Raw genomic sequence first — 23390 nt, 5'->3', positions numbered from 1 at the left:
TTACAAAATGCTTGAATTTTTAATCAACAACATATTTGTCCAGTGTGGTGGACGTGTTTTTCAACAAACGGTCGGCATTCCAATGGGAACAAATTCTGCTCCTTTACTTGCTGACCTATTTCTTCACTCTTATGAGGCTGACTTTATAGCTGATTTGATCAGAAAGAAAGAATATCGTTTGGCTAGATTCTTCAATCTCAGTTTCCGCTATATAGATGACGTATTATCTCTAAACAATCCTAATTTCGGGGATTTGATACATCGCATCTACCCAAAAGAACTTGAGATAAAGGATACTACAGACACTGTGAAGTCAGCCTCATATCTTGACCTACACTTAGAAATCGATGGTAATGGAAAACTATTGACCAAACTTTGCGACAAACATGATGACTTTTCATTCAGAATTGTCAACTTTTCTTTCGTCTGTGGCAACATTCCTTCGGCTCCTGCGTATGGAGTGTTCATATCACAACTCATACGTTATGCCAGAGCTTGCCGAAACTACGCAGACTTTTTTGTATCGCGCTAGAAGTCTAACATATAGGCTTCTGGAACAGGGTTATGTTGTTACAAGATTGAAGTCATCACTACAGAAGTTTTATGGTCGTCATCATGAACTCGTGGATCGTTATGATGTATCCATCAGCACCATGAAAACTGATTTATTCAACGGGTCATGGTTTACCTTTCCTCGTTTGTCTACCCCGGACTTGACTTTTTATGAGCAACTCGGCGGGTGTTTCTAGAAAAGCAGAGGACGCTTACCCTACCGGTGCACCTGGTCCATGCTCCCAGTTTTTAGTGGAGTGAGAGTTGCTCATTTACTTTTGTTACTTTGTATGTATGATTTTAGTTACTTTATGTTCTTTGTTGTGTGTGTCTGTTTTCCATGTCTGGTCTTTGTCCCTGGATTACATTCTTTTGATTACCGCTATAACCTTGGTTCCCTTGATTACTCTTTAAGATATTAAGTTTATTTAAATGGCAAATTTCTCACCATTCACTGAATGTTCATTGGCGGTTTCTTTTCTCTGTTTGATAGAGTTCATTTCTTGTTTCTTTGTTATCTCAGTTGTACCCGCCCCTTTATGCAATACACACGTACATGTAGACTTTGATAACCACAATTAATAATGTAGTTTATACTTTCACTTAAAGTTAAGTACATCTTAAAAGTTTAAACAACTTGAACACGATATCTCAATTTACACAGAACGATAATAATGGCATTTCTTTATTTCCTGTTATCACTGCACCTAAACCAATTCAGTATTGGACAATTCTGTCCACGTTGTCAAACACTCCTCGATCTGTCCATTGCAACGAAGAAATATCTCTTCCTGGTTGGGTTTGTATTGTTAATTTGCAATCATATCTCTCATGAGGACCATTCTGAGAGATACTAAGTAGCTCTCATTAAGGAAAAGCTGGCGAGACCGTTCATAATCCCTATAAACAAAACAATTTTCTACAAAAATATCAATTTCAATATCATCATCAATATCGTAAAATGTAAAATAAAAACCACCAATTATCATACTTCTCTATTGACTAGGTAGTAATTCTGCACTTGTTTTATACTTGTTATTGACGGTTTAAAGTTTGTAATGTTCATGAAATATCGGAAAGTTGTCAATTTGGTTTTGCAGTCCTTTTCATAGATGACAAATGAATTTCCTTGTCTATTCTCGTTGTACTTAAGATCAAATAACACACTGTAATGATGTACATTTATCTAACTCACTATAATGGTGTACATGTATCTATTACTGGTTCATGGTTGGCTGAATACAGGTAATTTTATTTGACGTTTCTTTTGTTTTTGCAAAATCAGTAAAGAAAACATCTGTTACAAATTCAAATATATCGATCACTTTATAGAAATACTCGTTCTTCAAAGAGTGACCTGTCATTAATACCATTAGAAACAAATATATAGGAAGACCTAGATCCAAACATTAATTGTATACAAGAAGTTCTCAGAACCATGATAAATATCACCAGAAACGCTATGTTCACACGTACTTCATCGACAAAATACAGTGGTTCACAATAGTAATGATTTAGATAATGATGACCACATCTTATTATTTGTAAATATTCTTCTTACACATATTTACTGTACATATTTATATTTGTACAGAATGTTGATTAAAACCACATTCGATAATTTCATTTCATAATACTGTTCTTTTTTGTTTTTTTTTTTTTGTAAATTAACAAGATTTTCCCATTTATATATCTGTTAAAGTTTTGTTTCGTTTCCAGTAATTTAAATGAAGTGTTTGACCTTTTACACTGTCTTGGGTCTAACCACCCATTCTAATATGACGTGCTTCATAGCTCTTTACACTACAGCAATGGTAAAAAAGTGATAAATACATGACCAACATTTCGTGCAACACATAGACTGCGTCTATTCAAAAAAATGAAAACACAAGTCCTATTAGAATCGAAATAAATCACGGAAACTCCATTTTATCATTGTTTTACCACGGGGTGGCCATTTATGTCGTTATTTAATCCATCGCTTTCGCTCGGAGTAAAACAATGCGACATAAACTGCCAGCCCGTGGTAAAACAATGATAAAATGGAGTTTCCGTGATTTATTTCTTAAATTCGATCAAACAGTACACACGTATTTTGTATCGTACAATTCTCTTGAATGCTCTTCTCAGTCTTAGAACACTTAGTATCCGTTTGTATTATGAACTGTAATTAAGTTGGCTTATTTGCATTGCAGTACATTTATTTCGAAATCTTTGGGGCCTATTTACTTTGATAACATTCTGAATTTTGCGGTAATAAACGAATTTGATATCATTGTTGTTATGTTTCCTTTTGATATTCATTACAAGGATTTCAGCCATTTAAAATTTAAATGAAGACATACAGCAACAACGTGAAAAACCAACTGTGAAGGGAATTGATCCTGTCAGAATACTCACTGTTTGGGAAAATTATGTTAAGGACTTGAAACAAACAAAATCAATTTCAAAATATATCTGCTGTCGTGTCAATTTATAGGTGCGGTAGTCTAAGTACAATTGTCTGTGTTTGTTGGATGAACTAAGTCAGTAGAGGCATGATGTATTGAGTATATTTGGGAATCTTTCGTTTTCAAAACTTAGTAATTATCTGACTAGTACCGTAGTCAGACACTTGTCAAAGTGGATACTGAAATCAATAACAACAAACCTTATTTTGCGTGCGCGCGCGCGCGTGTGTGTGTGTGTTTCCTTCACTGTTGTTTTATTTACTTAAAATGAGATGTATACATCCACTGACTGAGGTCGATGTCTCTATGATTGTTATCTTTTCAAATAGATAAATGAACTTCTGATTTTGAACGTACATGTAAGTGTATGATGGTAGAAAAGGAAGCCATTTTCATGAAACACTTGGCAACATCTCTTGTTCATACAAAATGAGGAAGTCAAGTTTTACGTGGCTATTGAAACCTGGTGTAAAGGGAGATAATTCTTGTAAAATAGCGTGTGTTCATGAGAACTTCTTTACTTTAAATCTTTCCAAAAATGACGAAAGTATTTGAAAATGCAAACTCATAACGCTCCTTTGGAGTCATTGTATGGAATGGGCATAATCATGAAATAACGTTAACCTTAAGCAGTTGCAGATCCAGAAATTTCGATAAGGGGACTTGTGGTTGTCTTATACTAGTATATAACCAATCAACATTTTCGAACATAAGAATGACCGCCCCAGCTCTCCCTTTAGCATACTACCACCAATAGGACACATTAATTAAAAACAGTAAGACATGATTTAGGTCGGCCGTGTGATTCTAAGGGGGTCTTGCAAATTTTGTTGAATCAGAATATTTATTTTTGAAATTTTCAAATATTTTTAACCATATCTGGGCTAGATTATGTATTTCCACTTCGCTGTATGAAGTATCTGCATTGAAGTAAGAATATATATTTATTTTCTAGGAGGCGTTGGCCAGAATATTTATTTTCAAAATCTGCCACCTCAGAAATAAATGGTCGCCCCTTATATCTGTAAAAACACTAATGTCATCAAATGGACTTCTGTTACTACATTGTTATAACTTATCCAATCGAGAAATTCCACCCACACAGTATTTCGAAGTATATACATATGTTGGAATAGATAGGCCTTTTTACGATGTAAATGTTTCAAGTATGTATCAGGGAAGTTTTGTTTACTAAATATTTGAATTATCCAGAAACTTGTTCATACCTATTAGTATTCATTTATTCCACAACATATCTCAATGTCGGAAAGTTAATGCTTCAGATAGATTCCAAATGATTCTATACTTAGTAGAATCTAATGTAGATTTTATATTTGAGTCGTTCGATGTAAATTTGATTTATTTCTTAGATGATTTCATGATTATATTTACATACTATTTGAATTTGTCGAATATCTGATGATTTGAATCATTGAAAAAAAAACTATTTGAAATCCACAAGTTGATGACCACATGTGTTTAGTATGGACATTATCATAATAACTCATTACACAGGTAAATTGTACTTTGGGAACGGGTGGTTTCGACTACTCATTTTGTTCTCGAGAACCAATATCTTTGACAAAAATACGAATTTTAATCACATTAATGAATCGGACGGAGATATTGCTTCGCGAGAAAAAAGGGGGTGGTCTAAACCATCCACACCCTAAGTGCCTGTGATTCATTAGCAAGTAAAAAGTAGCCATATTGCAAAGGTACAATGAAACTAAATATAAAACAAATACCAATAAAACGTTATGAAAGAAGAAAGGGACACCAAAATGTTCTACTTGTCAACTTGAAGGACGAATAGCACTTGATGACAGACTGTCAACCCAAACGAAAGAAAGTCAAAACTGTGTCATTACAAAGTAATAAAAGTGGATATGTTTCTTTCTGTCGTTAAACTCAATAAGACTTCAATGATACATGTATATTCATCTACATTGTATTAGACAGATATAAATTAATCTGTAAAATAAAAATATATATCAGAATAGGTACTAGTTATAACCATGAATGCTGTAATTGACTTCGTACAACGATAATTCCGTTCCACTTGGACTATGGGAATGTTAATCCAATTTCTTAGATAAGCTCCCATCGTTTTCTTTGTCTAGTTCAGTATTGAGGACAACTGCTGTCATTTTTTTTTTACAATAAGCTTACAAACATTTACCATGTAGGTCATTTATACATAACATCATTTGCAAGTATCCGATTCTCTCATAATGCACAATCTCATGTACCTACCTAAAGTGCTGAAGATTTATATAAAGGATATGAAATACAGGGATGGTTCAGGAAGAGTAACTCTGACAAGTTATAAACACGTAGATTCGACAAAATGCTCCGCTTCATTAAAAATTATCATCGAAAAGCATCGAACAGTTATGTTCCAAATTCATCGAAAATTTTATCGTTATGTTGTTTCGCGTTATATGTCACTCCTGTTGCCGAACAAACCCGTCATCTAGATAAAGGGCATGTTTTTGGTATCATTACAATTATCACGTTTGTCAATAATTCATTGAGATTTATTTTTTTCCTATTTCATTCTTTTTGTTATTATTATAACGACTTGTCATTAAATCCGTAAAGCAACTACATTTGTATGACGAACACATGTATAAAAAGTCACAATAAACTCACTAATTCCACCACTAAAACACAACTGCAATTTTAGACCTACGAAGGATAACTCCGACTCAAATTTTAAGAACTATTTAGTGTTTATAATATTCAGATTCACTGCAAAACAATGGACATCTTCAAAAGTTAATTGTGTTTCTGAACACAATTGTTTATAAGAAAATGTGACAATCTAGAATTTTGCGACACATATGAGGCGCATCGTTTAAAGAAGGTTTGCATGTACTTCACAATAGATGTAAGGAGGATTCAATATTTAGCTTCGCTACCAATGGTGAAAGCAGGTCCGTCCGCTGTTCGTTCGCCCGTCCGTCCGTAACGCTTAGGATTACCTACTTCGTGTAATCTGTAACTCAAAAAGTATTCAAACAAAATTCTTAAATATTCTTCAAATTTGCAGAGGTGTTATATTCTTATTATAATGTGTATCTCCTATTATGTAGACATTTGATAAGGGCCCCACCACGAAAACTGGCGGTTGCCAATAGTGATCAATCTGTCATTCTGTCTGTATGTCCATCCGTTACAAACTGCTGAGGGCTGTAACTTTTTTGTCTTTCGATGTAGGTGTTCGATATTTTGCATGTGGATAGATCACCTCAAAACAATTTGTCGCGTACAATGGATAGTGGCCTATGACCTGAATTTTTGACTTCAAGGTAAAATTCCTGTTCTTTCGTTGACAAACTAATGTCCAGGCCATGAATTTTTTGTCTTTCAATGTGAGGTTTTGATATTTGGCATGCAGGTAGATCACCTAAATACCCTAATATACACGGCTTAATTGCCAAGGCGGGGCCCACTGAGATGGATTCCCTCTCAATGATTTCTAGTTAAAGCTATGTCTATGGCGTTACGCATGGAGATTTGTAACCCACACTGCAGTTTTAGTTAATTTGGTTAGTGTTTATATGCTATTGAAGGCACTTATGTACAGACAAATATATGTCGGTGACACAGGTCCAGACATGTATTGGTCTTGTTATAATACTGAAATCTCGATATCATGGAGATGACCGATAATTACAGACTAAGTAAACTTCAAAATCGTTTGAACAACTTGACATTTCTAACGTAGAATGTCCCTAATTCCATTTCGTATACTTTTTATTAATCAATTAACAAATCATTTAACTGAGCATTTGATTTATACGTCTTTTCTTTGAAGACATGGAACTTTGAATCAACTATTTAGCTTGTTTCCCTCTATTACTTTTGTATGTAAAATGTGTGAATTGCATTTGTATGTATTTACTTGAATAGATACATTGCATATTTAAACTACAGAGAGTGCTTCGAGGTCCTTGTTTTTGGTTTTGACAGCGAATAAATTACACTCTTAATCTCTAATATCTAGGCACGTACCATCTTTATCATGCGAGAGACCTGGTATTCTGATTCTTGATGTCTGATAAGAATTTCTAGACGTTTTAGATTGATGAGTAAATATAACGAGAAGAATAGGTATGATACAGATGTCAAACAGACAACAACCCCACTGATAAGAAAAGGTCAGACCAAGGCCACCCATCCGTCTTCAATGAGCGACGAGTAACCCTCATACCACAGGGCAGGCTGCAGCCGGTCCCAATACATCATTATACAGAGGTACAGCGAAAGAGTTGCCCGTATGTACTCAAGTAACATAAAAATGAACTAAAAGTGACAACGAAACAAGACATACAGAGGTAAGAAATTCCTGATTCGGGACAGGGCTGAAATGCGGCGGGGTTAAAGTACTTTGGTGTGATAAAAACCCTGTCCCTTTATAATCTGGCAACTGAGATAAATATTACATAATTAAACACACCTAAAAATCAGTTCAAAAAGGCCTGAGTTCAACGAAAATAAACAGAATATAAATTACACAAATGTAAAAACTAAGGACTAATAGCAGTTACATGTAACTGACATGCCAGCTCCAGACCAGTTTAAACCTACAAAAAGTTACATGTATAACCTCATCAAATGTAAAAATCAATCCCAATTCTTCTCATGTGGGGTTGAGAATCATGGTACATCATAAGTCACACAAAAAGGACACAACCCATGTCACTGCTTTTGAATATATTGTTTTAATTTATTTGAAAAGACCCCATGAGCGAATCAAATTAAATATTAATACCAAAAATGCAATGCTTAACGATTTGACAACAATATCATAACTATATCCCTTACAAATGAACCTATATAACGGTTTGGATAACTTAATGAGCAAGTATCGAGCTTTCCTTGCCGTGTGTAGAATATTACCGTAAAACAAAGGGTGAGTTATACCGGCACGTATTAATCCTGTACAAGTGCATCTGTATTTGAGAGTGAAGACATTGTATCGGTTGAAAAAATTTGTTAATGTTTTTACGAGCATATGACATTGTAATAACTTTTCGATTATATAAAAGATTCCTTTCGATAAAATCCAAAACATATGTAAACACAATATGATGGTGACAAGGGAACGTCACCATCTAAAAACGGATATATGGCAAGCCAAAGTGGACAAAAATAAGTATTTTCTAATATTAAAAAATGATTTTTAATATTACAAATTCATTTTCTAATATTACAATTGAGATTTCTAATATTACATAACTCTTTTTTAATATTAAAAAATCAATTGAATTTCTAATATTGAAAAACGATTTTTTAATATTAGAAATTGATTTTCTAGTATCAGAAAATGGACTTCTTGTATTCAATTACGATTTTTTAATATTAGAAAATCATTTTGTAATATTAAAAAATGTGACCGATTTTGCAATATTGCAAAGTGATTTTCTAATATTACAAAGTCATTTTCTAATATTACAAATTAAATTTGTAATATTACAAAATGATTGATTGATTGATATTCTTTATTTCCTCCAGTATTGAAGATCATTACAAGCAAGTTTACAAGACAAAGATCATTTCAAAACCAACATATATACAGACTATAAACGGAACAATAGTAGCTAAAGTATCAAAGCATTACACAAGGCATGGGTACTAACCAAAACTATACTTAATATGATGCTAAGACATCTTTAATTCGACCATACATATTATAAATGCGCTCTGCCAAACAGTGCATCAGGCGTCGCCATGTGAACGAGTCAATTGTTTCTATGAAGTGTGTTACACCACCAAGTAATGCAGTTAAGATGTCCTCATCATCTTGGTCGAAGAAAAGAACAGATTCCTGGACAGGTAATACGTCCACGATATTGTAAAATAGTTCATTTCTTTGTTCATGTAGTTCGTAGCAGTTCACAATTAGATGCTTGACAATGTCGGATGAATGTGTACCACATAAAGTACATAAGCCTTGTCTTACGGCCACAGTTCCAAGGGAGACCAAGGTTATCATCTGTTGACGTATGCGGAATCGTTTGCTGCCAGTCTTAAAAGTCTATGTGCGGTCAATTTATTATGGATTCTAAAATATCTGGGAAGTTCCGGACGTTGAACAATGGATGAATGCCATTTGTTTTCTTCTTGAAATTCAATTGATTGACGAACAGTGTTGGACCACAAAAGTTTTTCTGTTATATAACATTCGGATACATAGTTTCCGATGAATGATAGCATGTCATATTTAACCACAGTTTTTAAAATATCATATGTTATGGATTGCTTGTCTAATTCACCAATAAGTAGTTGGCTTAAACGGAAATTAAACAGTTTCTTGTGAGTCGTTTCGGAATTGGATCTACATAGTCGTCCACAGAATAAAAGTTTAAATTTATCAATAGTGCCTTGGATTGTCCAAAGTCCTAAGTTTGTTATGCATGCATCTGTTGGAGATGTTTTCGGTAGTTTGAGTATAAATCGAGCAAAATATCTTTGGGTTTTCTCAAGCATATCGATTTCAGTCTCTGTTAATCTCCCCCGCAGATCACGTGAATGTAAAGCAGTAAGTAGAACTATTTTTTTCCATATAATATTATTTGAAATCGGACTCACTCCATCGGGGTTTACTCCGATATTATACAATGAGTGTAGATTTTGCTTCAATTTATTACAAGCTTCCGCTCAATCGTTTTAAAGGAAAAGTCTATGATAGTTCCTGCATAAACCACACTTTGACTTATTGGAACGTGTATATCACAAAGTCTAAAGTCGTATTCTGGTTCTCTTTTAGAAGATTTCACAGGGTTAAAGACGACACAGGTACTTTTTGATGCATTGTACTTAAGTCTCCAAGAATATACATAATTTCGAACAGTATCTATTGATGTCTGTAGCCCGGTGGCTGTAGCACTAAGTAAAGTTGTATCATCGGCTAGAAGAATAGTTGGTATGTGTAGAGACAACAATCAATCCACAGTTTGTATTTAATAATTGCACTATGAGATCATCGCAAATAGCCAGGCAGACATCACTTCTCCCTGTCCAACGCCTTGTTTGATATGAAACGATCGACTCATCAAGCCATTAAACTGTGCGGTAGCAGTTTTATAAGAAGTGAATATAATGTTCCACAATTTTCCCTATATACCAATATTCCAGAGTTTGTACATCAATCCATCTTGCCAGATACGATCGAAAGCTTTTTCGTTATCAAGAAAAGCCGAAAATACTTTGGAAGACTGTTCATTATAGTACCTGACCGATTCTTGCAGTGTGTATATTGCCGGAATAGAGTCATGCATTTTCACGAATCCAAATTGAAGTTGTAATATTACAAAATGAATTTATAACATTAAAAAATGATTTTGTAATATTAAAAAATATGTTTTCTAATATTGAAAAATACGTGTTTTCTATTATTAAAAAATGTTTTTTTTTAATATTACAAATTCATTTTCTAATATTACAAATTAGATTTCTAATATTACATAACTCTTTTTTAATATTAGAAAATCGACTGAATTTCTAATACTAAAAAGCGACTTTTCAATATTAGAAATTGATTTTCTAGTATCAGAAAATGGGTTTGTCGTATTCAATTACGATTTTTTAATATTAGAAAATCATTTTGTAATATTAAAAAATGTGACCGATTTTGCAATATTGCAAAGTGATTTTCTAATATTACAAAGTCATTTTCTAATATTACATATTCAATTTGTAATATTACAAAATGTCTGATGTTTTATACTATTACAAAATCAAGAATTTTTAATATTAAAAAATCTGTTCTAATATTTAAAAAATGATTTTGTATTATTACAAATTCTTTTCCTTATGTTACAAAATATTGATTTTTGTCCACTTTGGCTTGTCATACGGATAGTTGATAATAGGGAATAAGACATCATCCTTTTTTCGTAAATTTCAGTATTATAAAAATTTGGAATATTTATATTCTTTTACATCTTTTCAAAACGGTCCCAGCTCCACAACCCTTCCCCCTCACCCACACAGGCCAATTAAATAGTAGGTGGGTTATTCAATTGTACTAACGATCAATACATATCATATAATCTGAAATAGCTGTGTTTTTTTCCTGTTTAAGAAAGGTCATGTTCACATGTAAAGGTCATGTGAATTGATCGACACAGCAGCAAATTAAAAATTGACAGTATCATTAACTGCTGAATACAATTAAATTTTCTAGGTTCAATATAACGACTAGAGGTATGGTAAATATGTCAAAGAGACAACAGCCACCGGGATGAAAATGTCAGCACATGGCCACCAAATGTACATTTAACGTTTAATTTTGCTTGTTAAAATTTATCCCAATTTCGAGATCCATTTAGACGAATTGTAATCACGATTTTTATCCCATAATGATACAAAATAACCCTAATTGTAACTTTTAACATTTTTAATCCTGGGGCGGGACGAAATAAGCTGTTTAAACAGAGGTAGGGTACAGATTAAATATAAAATCTTTTCTGCATACAGCATACATCAGTCTTGCGGATATGAAACAAGCGCTTGCAGTCGTCTGCTGGTTGTTGGTGTCGGCATGTGATGTCAGGTCGGCATCGTCGACTAATGAACAGTTGGAAGACCATCTCGCTATCGACAACTGCAATAAACATGAAACGTAAGTTTATTTACGTGCACCACGAGATGACGTTTTTTTTTATACATAAGAAAAATAGAGATTTTTAAGTTAAAATTTTGATTTGGAAATATCGACTTTTTATAGAGCATTTTAAATTAACAAATTTCTTAAATTCGCTAACACAATGCATTTTGTTCGTTATTCTCTTCTGTAGTAAACCACAAGCAGTTCTTCAAGGAGAAGGTGACCTCAGATGTTCCACAGCTACAGATGAGAAACGATCAAAGTACACGTATTTCGACAATGAATCTCTGGCAGTAGGGGATACAACAATCTACACAGTATTCCAAGGTCTACTGAACTTTCAAGACAACACACCAAGATATTGTTTCGGTGCAAACAATCAACTGAAGTCACTTGATATCAAATTCACAAGGTTGGTGATGTACATTTCGCTAATGTCGGATTGGATACTATACTCCGCTACACTAAGGGACGTGGTATTATATGGGATACAATCAGAAACAATGCGTGTCCGTCCACCTGTCCACCCACCTACCGTCTCCCGACTACTTCTGGATGATAACTTAAGAACGGATCAATGATTTCTGTTAACTCAGCGCAGTTGTTTAGTACGATACAATACAGGTTAAGTTCAATTTTCAGCGAAATCCAAAATGCAGTTACCGAGTTATGGCATCATTTTGAACATTTTGCCATCCCCTTTTTTCACAATTATGTGGCGGGTATCACTGTCCATCAATGTCCTATATGTATTTTGCTTCGTGAAACGAAGTATACTACGTATTTGAAGTATCTTTTTTTTATTGTTCGATCTCTGTTCAAGTGTCCGTACATGCCCTATATATCCTGGATCCTAATCGGGATATAGATATACCAGACTTGTACATGGCCGATGCAGATATTTACAGCTGTATCTTAAACAAATAAAAAAAAACATCGTTAAGATAAAAATGTCATTCAAACGATACAATTCGTCAATAATTAAGAAGGCATAATAATAATTGTCTTTCTAATGTTCTGTCTGTTTTTTCGGGTGTATTTTTCTATGAAAAGTATGTAAAGCAGACTTGTCCTCAAATTTGACCATCATTGTTTAAAAATATATTAGAATAGTGATTTAAATTTGCAGTGATTTGTTTACGATTATCGAGAAGGAAGACGGGACCTGGGATTTGATGTCGGATAACAATTTTTTTTTCGCTCAAGCACAACATTTTAATTTATATTTTAGCAGCAACCGAAATCAATGTTTTTATTTGAATTAAATTATGCCATGTTAAGAAATTCGAAAAATATATATTCATTATTTTTATCTTATTATTATTATTTTTTTCAATGGATGATTTAAAACTGGAACATTTTTTTTTCAAAAATACCACAACCCTTGCTATTAAAATGGTTGCATTAACGCATACAGTCGTACATTTATATGTATAAACAATTAACTATATCTATATATTTATATTCTAAATGCTTGAACAAACCAGGTTCAGATTCTGGAGGACAAGCGGAAAATGTGCGACATCCTAAAAATTAGAAGAATGTTTTTAGTTATGTTTTCCGCGTATATTGAGCGTAGAGGCTGTATTTCTATTACTATCTGATTGTAACACTAAATTAACTTAAAAATTGTGTGTTAAATTGATCATTTGTAAAAACAGAAAATACCGTCTTTTTCTTTAAAGCGACTCTCCAAATGAAATTGCTAGAGTGGAATTTACTCCATGTCGGACAGGCGGCTACTGGACCAATGGTAAAGTATTCTGTGCACCTGAAGAATGCAGTAAATATTTGCGTCAGCCGGATGTAGATTACTTCATCGAAGGCCTATCCGTCAGTGTCAATATGTACGATCTTGAAAAACTTCCAGATGGAACGTCCATCATAAAGTTCATAGGGGGTCCAGACCACAGATTGGTTTATAACTTAGCTTCAAACGGGACACTTTACATGAAAACTGAGGAATTTCTCAAACTTTGCCAGGACCAGGGTCCCTGTTATAAGGGGAAGTTCCTTGGTAATAAGGATATACTGTACCTTCAAGGAGGCTGGCCACCTATGGTTATGATGAAAAAGGGCGGCAAAGCTTTCATTGGAATAAGATACGACCCGAGAATCTTTATATTTCCGGAAAAATCCTTGAACAAGACATGTGATTACAAAGACGACCAAGGTGTAGGCTCCTGTGCATCTCCATCCGGGTATCACTCCTGGAGAAAATTATGGCAAAGCACTTTGCCTTACAAGAAAGAATGGCTCTCATTGGATTTTATAACTAAATGGTCCTACAAGCAAGACTGTGAGATTGAAGTCATAGATTCTGACACGAAAGAACATCTGGTGAATTATAAGGGGCCATGCGGAAGGTACGCTGATATGAAGTTAGGTAATTATCCCTATCCGAAAGTTGGTGTGTACAGTAGAAGCGGTGCCAAGGAAGAAGTAAAGATGAGGTTTCGTGATATTATGCTCAACCGATTAGGACCCATCACACTTGAGGATTAAACCAGTATTTTTTTGCATTTTATGTGTTTTTATAATAAATTTCTGTCTAATGGTTGAATTTATAATCAGTCTACATAGAGTTATTTCTGATAAATTCAAATTGAAAACATTACAAACGGTGTAATTGTTTGTTCTTGAATCTTGTTAACCATGAATGAGAACTACATGTAAATCAGTTAATAGAATGAGGACTACATGTAAGTCGGTTATAATGAATAAGGACTACATGTAAGTCGGTTATAATATTTTTCAAAACATTGAATTAAGATTTAAGACTTTAAAATTCACATTCTATTATAGTTTTTGCAATACAAACAAACGTTTGTGACTTGATCATTGGGCAAAAAACAACGAGAAAAATATATGCAGATCATAGAACACCAATGCCCACTGTGACATTTCAAGACGGTTTTTCTTCAAAAAGCTTTCTATGAAAAGTTTGCACCAAACACATAAAAAAGAGCGTAAAACAAAACAAGACTAAATTTTGAAGGAAGGCATACATTGTAGGGTAAGGGGTATAACTCTTGAAATCAGTGATATGTTTGTATCATATTCAATGTCACCAAAACCTATTAAGTTTGCATTTGAAACAGAATGAAATCAATCCAAGTTACTTTGATGCTTACATGAGATTGGGGTAAAATGCTGAATGCAAGCGTTCCAATGACTTGTAAGAGTTGTACCCCTTACCCTAGATCTACAAATGTACTTCACGAAGGGAAAGAAGATGTGTTTCGTTAAACTAATTTAAAAAAATATATATATAAATCTGGTTACTTCCTTTGTGCCATGGTAACCGATCTTTTATAACATTGCGGTATTAGACATTCTATTATGATATTTTCCAGGAACTATGACCAAAAAAAAATATAAATTTTAATTAAGTTGATGAATTGAACGGAAATATTGTTTCTCGAGAAAAAATAGAGGATGGTCGAAACCATCCGTGCTTGAAGTGCCTGTGAACTAACGAGATTATGTTACTAGTCTCGTTATTTGAATGGCTATGCATTCCTGTTTCCCGTTATTTGAATGGCCATGCATTTCCGTTTCCGGTGAGAATTGTTCATACATTGAATCATTATTAATTGATACATTAGAAATAATCATATTAATTATTAACTACGGTTAAAACCAAATATTCTGCTTTTTTATCATTATCTTTATTTCTCAAACATCCAATGATCAGTGGAACAGAGAAAGAAAGAAAAGTTAAAACAAAATAAACAAATTAAATAAACAAGCAAATTAAAAGACACAGTAAACTATATGTATCTGTATAGTATACACACTATTGGAATGAGCTCTAGGTAAGTTTAAAGACCATTTCCCGAAGCTCATGGCAACGCAGCCCTTCAGCCTAGAGTAACAATACTCTTATTTAAACATGCTATCAATTTACAGAATCCAGAATGGAAGCAACAATTCAACAATAAAAACAAAATCTAGCAATTTCACAACATCACCCCTTTCAAAATAACAATTTATATTATTTAACATTCTGAAAGAGTAATCAAGGAAACCAAGGTTATAGCGGTAATCAAAAGAATGTAATCCAGGGACAAAGACCCGACATGGAAAACAGACATACACAACAAAGAACATAAAGTAACTAAAATCATACATACAAAGTAACAAAAGCAAATGAGCAACTCGGACTCCAGTAAAAACTGGGAACATGGACCAGGTACACCGGTAGGGTAAGCGTCCTCTGCTTTTGTAGAAACACCCGCCGAGTTGCTCATGAAAGTTACTATTGAATGACGCAAAACGATCACAAGTGCAGAATTAACTAATATAGGAATGAAAATGTGTAACAGTTAAGATTTTTTTAATATTGCATTTTTAACATTAAATAATAGAAAAGAGGGAGGGGTATGGTGAAACGCAACTAAATGCATTAACGTATAACTTTATGAAAAATGGTAAGTACTTTCAAAGATCACCAAAAGGTCTTCAATAAGTGTAAAAACACCTTTAAATAATCTCTGAAAAGCCCCGACAACAAAAATAATAAAATCCACGGTAACAGAACGACGACACTACTTTAAAAAAAACTAAAAAGTAAAATAACGTCACAAAGATACATTAATGACCGACGCCTCGTGTTGACAGGCGCATGTTTACGGTGGGGTATTAGTTTTACAAGCTTTTCATGTAAGGTAAAAAAATGAACTGAAAAAAAAATGAAAAAACAATTCAATCGGCCACACATTAAATGACAATTCTCTCCATGGAAATCCACAACATACAGACAAAATGGGACATCCACTTAATAGCTATATTTTTGTGTAGCTCAGTACATATTAAAGAATGATAACACCATCGATATTACCATCGGGATAAATAATACGTCTCTACAATTCCGAAGGAGTAGTTACTATAACGTCTTGAGAACTAAGTACAGTACATGTAGGCAAGATTATATAACATACAGTAACCAAGTTTGTAAGTGTCCTTGTTTTCGTATATTTTTTTTTATTATCATTATTTTTGTTATAGTGTATAATCACTAAGTCATGATATTATTTGTTTATCATATTGCAGGTGTTTCCTATCAACATGCTATTTTTAAAGCTACTCAGCACATAAGATGATGTCTTGTGTACCTTAAAGGGTTTAATGACCATGTAAACTTTGATGTTTTTACTGATATCGGAACGTAAAGTCACGTATACATAAGATAAATCAGTAAAATATGGAAAATAATTTTATGTAAATTAGGAAATCTGTTTAAAAAGTCAAGGGTATGTCACGTTAATAGTTCAGATGTACCAGTGTAGGTGATAAAAACCCAAATAAATGTAAATGTAGGAAAACCGTTTTGGTTTTTTATCTTGAAGGACATCGTCATTGTTATCCGGCAATGTTAGTGAATGATGTACCAGTGTACATGCATGAACACATCATTAGTCTGTAATGTACTATCTGTAAAATATATATTATTTTTTTCTAAAACCGTGATCAATAAAAAAGTTGTTACAAACAGGTACAACACGACTCCAACGTCTTCATTTATTCCTTATTCTAATCTTACAGTAAATTCAGCACTTAAACATGGATGTCAAGGTATATATAAAGTCTCTAGATCAGACACATAACCCCAGTGTGCAGAATGAAACAATACGCGCTTGCAACTGTCTGCTGGTTGTTGGTGTCGGCACGTGCTGTCAGGTCAGCGTCGTCGACAAATGAAGCATTGGAGGACCATTTAACTATCGATAACTGCAATAAACACGAGACGTAAGTTCTTCGTTTGCTCCTAAATTTTTTTCTTCATTTAAATAACTGTTTATCGTCTTCTTTATATTTATTTTTATAATAATGTATATTTGATATCATGTCTTAAACTTGAGACCAGTTTACACGATCGAAGTTTGTCCGAAATTTGTTTTATGAAAACTAAGGTCAAAGAAAACTTCTTCAAAGTTGTCTGGTTAAGTATCTAATTCCCATTAAATGGACGCGAAATTAAGTACGCACCTGTTTTATGTTTTGTTTTTTTTTATTTCACATTCATTTTTCAAAATTTATATTGAGATCGGCAAAGATTCATCAAAGTCAAGTAAAAGAGTATGGAGTTCTTGTCCATCAAATTCCGTCGTAGTCCGTCAAAGTTTTTTGTCTTAGTTTTTGGTCCGGGTTTACACGGTAAAAATATTGTCAAAGAAAACTGTGGTAAAGTTTTTGACGGAAAACTGATCGTGTAAGTGGCAGCTGCAATGTAATCTATACATATAATTAAAATTAGCTTTTGTTATTACTGTGAAAGTACAATTGTTCGTGGGGTACCAATTTTCGTGGTTTTCGTGGATAGGCTAAACCAACGGAAAGGAAATTTTACATTGCATGTGTATACTGAAAATCTCAAAACCACAAATTAAAGAATCCACGAATTTGTGCTTCTACCCTAATCCACTAAAATTGGTATCCATGAATTAAAGTACTTTCACAGTAGTTCACCTACTTTCACACTTTAGCTTCTACGGGAATTCCTACAACTCATTTATATGACCTCCACATATAAGTTTTAGAAGATTGAATTACAGCCAAATAACTTTTCGTGATTTTTATCAACTAAAGGAAAATAATTAGAAGGCTTTTAGTCAAACAAAGTGCCTCTTGGATAAGTTGCAGGCTTTTCCAACGTTTATAGCAGATTAAATTAAAGTAACAACGAAATTGATCATCGGGAAGGAACTTTAATATTCAATGAAATGGCAAAATCTAGAACAATCCGGAAAATGAATTGATTCACTACGTCTCTGGCTTATTGAAGAATTTAAAAATGATATGGTGGGTTAAACCACGTTTTATTGCTACCTAAACCTTCCGCTTCCATGGCCATGAGCTTTTTCCGATGTAAGAAATGTTGCGCATACAATATTCAAAAGGGTAAAACAGTTGTCACTTCAGGCTTAACCTAGACGACCGGTGTCATACCCGCTTCACAAGGACGATTTTTTTTCTTCCGAATCCTTACTAATCTCCAAAATTTACAAGATTCTTAAAACTAACCATAATTACTGGAAATAAGTCACTTTTTACAAGTGATTTGTGAGTGCTTTACAATTGATTACGAGTATGACCAATCACTTTATGAATGGAAAGCGATACGAAAACAGTTCATGCTTTATTGCGGTTAGATACGAGCTATTACGAATTCATACGAGTTAGTTAAGAATGATTGCGAGTACAATTGGAATTGTTACGATTTGGTAAAAGCCTGCATTTTTTATTTTTGATATTTTGTTAATGCTTATGCAAACAGAAAATAACATGTGAATTTCCATAGAACCCTTGTTCATAGGTGATATAAATTATAGATAATGTACTGTACAATTCAAAACTAAGGGAGATAACACTATAAATGACACTGAAATAAGTAGAAACCGTTTGATTTTCAATTGGAATTATCTCCTAAGAGCAGGCAGATTGGAATGAATCATTACACATTTCATCATAAAGACTTACATGTATATAGCAACCTAATAACAACAATAAAAATGTGTGGCCTTTTTTTGGGGTGTTTCACATATTGCAGAATTTGCATGATTCTTACGAAGACTGAAACTTAATATGATGTCAAATTTTCTTTTAACTTCTCCGACTGGCACGGCAATCTTATACTCTTCGTCTTAAGAAAAGTATTCGTATATTTTCGCAAAGTACTCGCGGAATTATTTTTTATCCGTTAATCCATCGGAAAACTATTGTAAAATACTTGCAATCATCCGTACATGAATTGCAAATCAATCGCATAAAACAGCAAACCAGAATGTATTGTGAATGCTTTATGAGTTCTTGTAATCAGTTGGCGATATCTAGTCAATAAACTTGTTTAAAGATTAGCGAATATTCAGGTAGAAATTTTGACATGTAAAACAATAAACTCCTCCTTTCTCGAATTGATACAAATGTCTGTAAATGTCTTCGAGTTATTAAGAGTTACACATATTTACCACCGACGACTTAAATACACGAATGCATGCAAAGAATTCTTAAGAATTTCGTAGAAAGATTTGTGTATATGAAGGGGGCATTCTGTTTCACCAAGAATTTGAAATACCAAACAAATGACCGGATGTAGGGTGAAATTAGAAATAAATAGATTTTAAAAACGTTCATAATTTTACAGGCATCCACATGCATCTATGTGTACAACGACAACAGACGAAAAAAGATCGAGATACACCTATTTCGACAATGAACATTTGACCATTGGGCAAACAACAGTGTACACAGTATTCCAAGGTCTACTGAACTTTCAAGACAACACACCAAGATATTGTTTCGGTCCAAACAATCAACTGAAATCATTTGATATTAAATTCACAAGGTTGGTGTTACATTAGTCGGATATCTAAATGGGATAAGAGTGTAGTGCATTAGTCGGATATCTAAATGGAATGAGAGTGTAGTGCATTAGTGGGATATCTAAATGGGACGAGAGTGTAGTGCATTAGTCGGATATCTAAATGGGACGAGAGTGTAGTGCATTAGTGGGATATCTAAATGGGATGAGAGTGTAGTGCATTAGTGGGATATCTAAATGGGACGAGAGTGTAGTGTATTAATGTGATATCTAAATGGGATGAGAGTGTAGTACATTTGTGGAATATCTAAATGGGGTGAGAGTGTAGTGCATTAGTGGGATATCTAAATGGGATGAGACTGTAGTTTCCAAAGGAACAAAGATTAGGCTGGTCAATGTTGAATGAAACAGGTTCGTTTTCACATTTGTACTGAAAATGACAGAGCAGTGATGACACAATAGTTTTAATATGCTCTAAAGTAATATCTAGAAATCCTGATCGACGCAAGTTTACTAAAGTAGTATTACGCTAACACATGTATGACAAGAAGACCCCACCCCTCTTATTTGAAAGGCATAATAAAACAAGCTATAATTATCTTTTTAGGGTCGACTCGATTTTATGCTGTAAATAAGTGGGGAGATCTCTGTTAGCGCTATGTTTTAACAAATTTGCACTCATAGTCATTTGCGCTATGAATTAAGAAATCGATTTAGTAGTTAAATAAATAAAAACAAGATAAACTTAAAATGGAATACGGACTTTACTTAAAACAGCCTCGTTTTACCCACACCCGCGCTTACAAAAGTGGGAAGTACATGTACATTGTTAATAGTGATAATACCGTCTGCCTGTTCATCTGCATGACTTTTCATCCAACTCCAAGAAACATTTAATGCAATTTCATACATACTTCATCACATGACGCAATTGTTTGCCTAATATTTTGCACTTTCAATATTTTATGATGCATATTGTAATTCCCATCCGTATCAGAAATCGCTGAACCGACTTCATTGTCGGCTTTCAAAACTTATATAATATATCATTCCTTGACTATGAGCCAGTCTTATTTGCAACGTCTTGTCAAAATGACCACTTGATACTTAAACAGAAGTTATAGGTATGTCGTCTCCTGAGATTCTATTGTAGACTCGTCATGGTTGAAGACTTTGTTTATATTTTGACCAAATTGTTACTGGGGTTGAGAGTGAAGTATCCAAGACAGGGGAACGGGGTATCTGTGAATGAGATTTGATCACAGTATTTGTTATCAGGCATTATTAGCTAACCCAGACTGAGTCATTATAGTACATTGTAAATTTAGTTGTAGGGTAAATTTTTCCTGACTACAACTTCATATAATTGTTTGTATATATTCTATTTCTATTGTATCGTTGTTTCCACTGTATCATGGTATTTCTAGAACATGGATCAATGCACACTCTCAGTATTTGTTGTGTTTGAAATAAGAACCAAGTGTACACTGTATCGTGGTATTGCTAGAACATGGAACAATGTACACTCTCAGTATTTGTTGTGTTTGAACTAAGAACCAAGTGTACACTGTATAGTGGTATTGCTAGAACATAGAACAATGTACACACTCAGTATTTGTTGTGTTTGAACTAAGAACCAAGTGTAAGCTTATTTATTCCGTTTTCCTAAGGAGATGCACAATTTCGAAATTTTATCATGATTTCTAGCCATTTTCAAATTTTGCTTTGGTAATGTTCGGAAAATTGCTGTCAAGTTGAACGAAGATGAAATTTGGATGAAAGAGTTATCATTATTCATTGAAACGTCCCTACAGTATGCCATAGCAATATATTGGAAAGAAATCATTTAAGAGAATTTTCTTTTCAACACAGTGATACAATGGTAACATACTTGGCAAGCAATTACGGAGTGTCAAAAATGCTGTATAGAAAAAATAAGTCTAATGCTGTGAAAAATTATATCTTGTACTAATCTAAGAGAAAATAAAAAATCCACTTTCCAGATGCCTGTTTTTCCTCAGTCTAGAAAACAATTAGCGACATGTACAATGTACTGTGATACAGTGAGACCCCAGTATATATTCCCATTCATAATGATGTCCTAATTCTTATTTTCTTCCATTTCAAGCAATTCCCCAAATGATATCGCACGTGTGGAGTTCACACCATGTCGAACTGGTGGCTACTGGACCAATGGCAAAGTGTTCTGTGCACCAGAAGAATGTGGTCAGTACCTGCGCCAACCGGAATTGGATTACTTCGGGAATGAGCTGTCCGTTTCCGTCAATATGAATGATCTTGAAAAACTTCCCAAAGGCACTTCTATCATCAAGTTCATTGGTGGTCCGGATCATAGGTTGGTGTATGACGTCACAGAGAACTCGAGTAAGTACTACGACACCCAAAATTTTCTAAAGCTTTGTGAAAAGTATGGCCCTTGTTATAAGGGAAAATTTCTCGGAAATGACAGTCTCCTTTACTTTCAGGGCGGTTGGCCACCTATGGTCATGCAGAAAACAGACAATGCAGTTTTCATTGGGTTGAGATTTGATCCTAGGAACTTCATCTTTCCAGAGAAATCCTTACCTCAGTCATGTGAGTACACAGCAGACGAGTTGTCTGGTACGTGTGATTCTCCTTCCGGGTCGCACACTTGGATGAAGCTATGGGAAAGCTCTCTCCCTTATAAGAAAGAATGGCTTTCTCTGAAATTTATAACAGTTTGGTCTTACAAAAAAGACTGCTTAATTGAAGTTACTGACACAGTTACAGGTGAAAATCTCGTCTGGTTTCAGGGACCATGTGGGAGGTATGCTGATATGAAATTAGGAAATTACCCTTATCCGAAAGTTGGTGTTTACAGTAGAAGTGGTGCTAGCGGATTGGTACAAATGAGGTTCCGTGACATAATTGTCAAGAAACCATCGCTAATCTACAATGTAACATTGTCATAAAAACTGATAATCATTCACTCTGTTAAAACATATCGGTTTACCATTTTTGATATTATCGACATCTCACTTGTGATCATTTGACATTCAGTTTTCCCTTTTTTCTAAACTTTAAATAAAGCTTTTGAACTTTGAAATTTGTTGTATAATGCAACGGTTCGTCAGTCGGCTATATGTAACTTCGAGTGAGTTCGAAATTGCACGAACTCAAGCAAAGCTGCGCTATGCTCTTAAATACGGTAACTTCGTAATCGTTATGACCAAAATGTTTCTCAATCAAAACAACTCCGAGACTAGGAGTTCCATGCTAACCGATCTTTCAATGTAAACTTTCCCCTCTCGTACAATTAAAAACACACATAGTACACATGTGTTTGGTATTTAAGAGGTACATGTACATTTTGATCTCGTACGAAGCTGGAAATGACAGTTCAATGGCACCTGGTGGAGTAGTAATATACATGTATAAATATGCAAATCATATAGGAATGTAC

The 23390-nt window shown here is 34.0% G+C and overlaps 2 protein-coding genes across 2 annotated transcripts; both read left to right on the top strand.

The window, feature by feature from the left end:
- The first annotated feature begins 11353 nt into the window (after window positions 1-11353).
- Window positions 11354-14184, top strand: LOC148603849 (uncharacterized). The gene is made up of 3 exons (XM_088553516.1): window positions 11354-11637; window positions 11813-12034; window positions 13308-14184. The coding sequence occupies exons 1-3, from the start codon at window positions 11513-11515 to the stop codon at window positions 14125-14127; spliced, it is 1167 nt and encodes a 388-aa protein (XP_088409642.1). The 5' UTR covers window positions 11354-11512; the 3' UTR covers window positions 14128-14184.
- Window positions 14185-17245: 3061 nt separating this feature from the next.
- On the top strand, window positions 17246-23012 carry LOC148603848 (uncharacterized). The gene is made up of 3 exons (XM_088551469.1): window positions 17246-17373; window positions 19769-19969; window positions 22074-23012. The coding sequence occupies exons 1-3, from the start codon at window positions 17246-17248 to the stop codon at window positions 22897-22899; spliced, it is 1155 nt and encodes a 384-aa protein (XP_088407595.1). The 3' UTR covers window positions 22900-23012.
- The last annotated feature ends 378 nt before the right edge of the window (window positions 23013-23390 follow it).

The sequence above is a fragment of the Perna viridis genome, chromosome 11 (assembly GCF_037379345.1).
Source record: "Perna viridis isolate PV_CMFRI_1.1 ecotype Kerala chromosome 11, ASM3737934v1, whole genome shotgun sequence".
Classification (NCBI taxonomy): Eukaryota; Metazoa; Mollusca; class Bivalvia; order Mytilida; family Mytilidae; genus Perna; species Perna viridis.
This window is presented reverse-complemented; position numbering and strand designations above follow the sequence as displayed.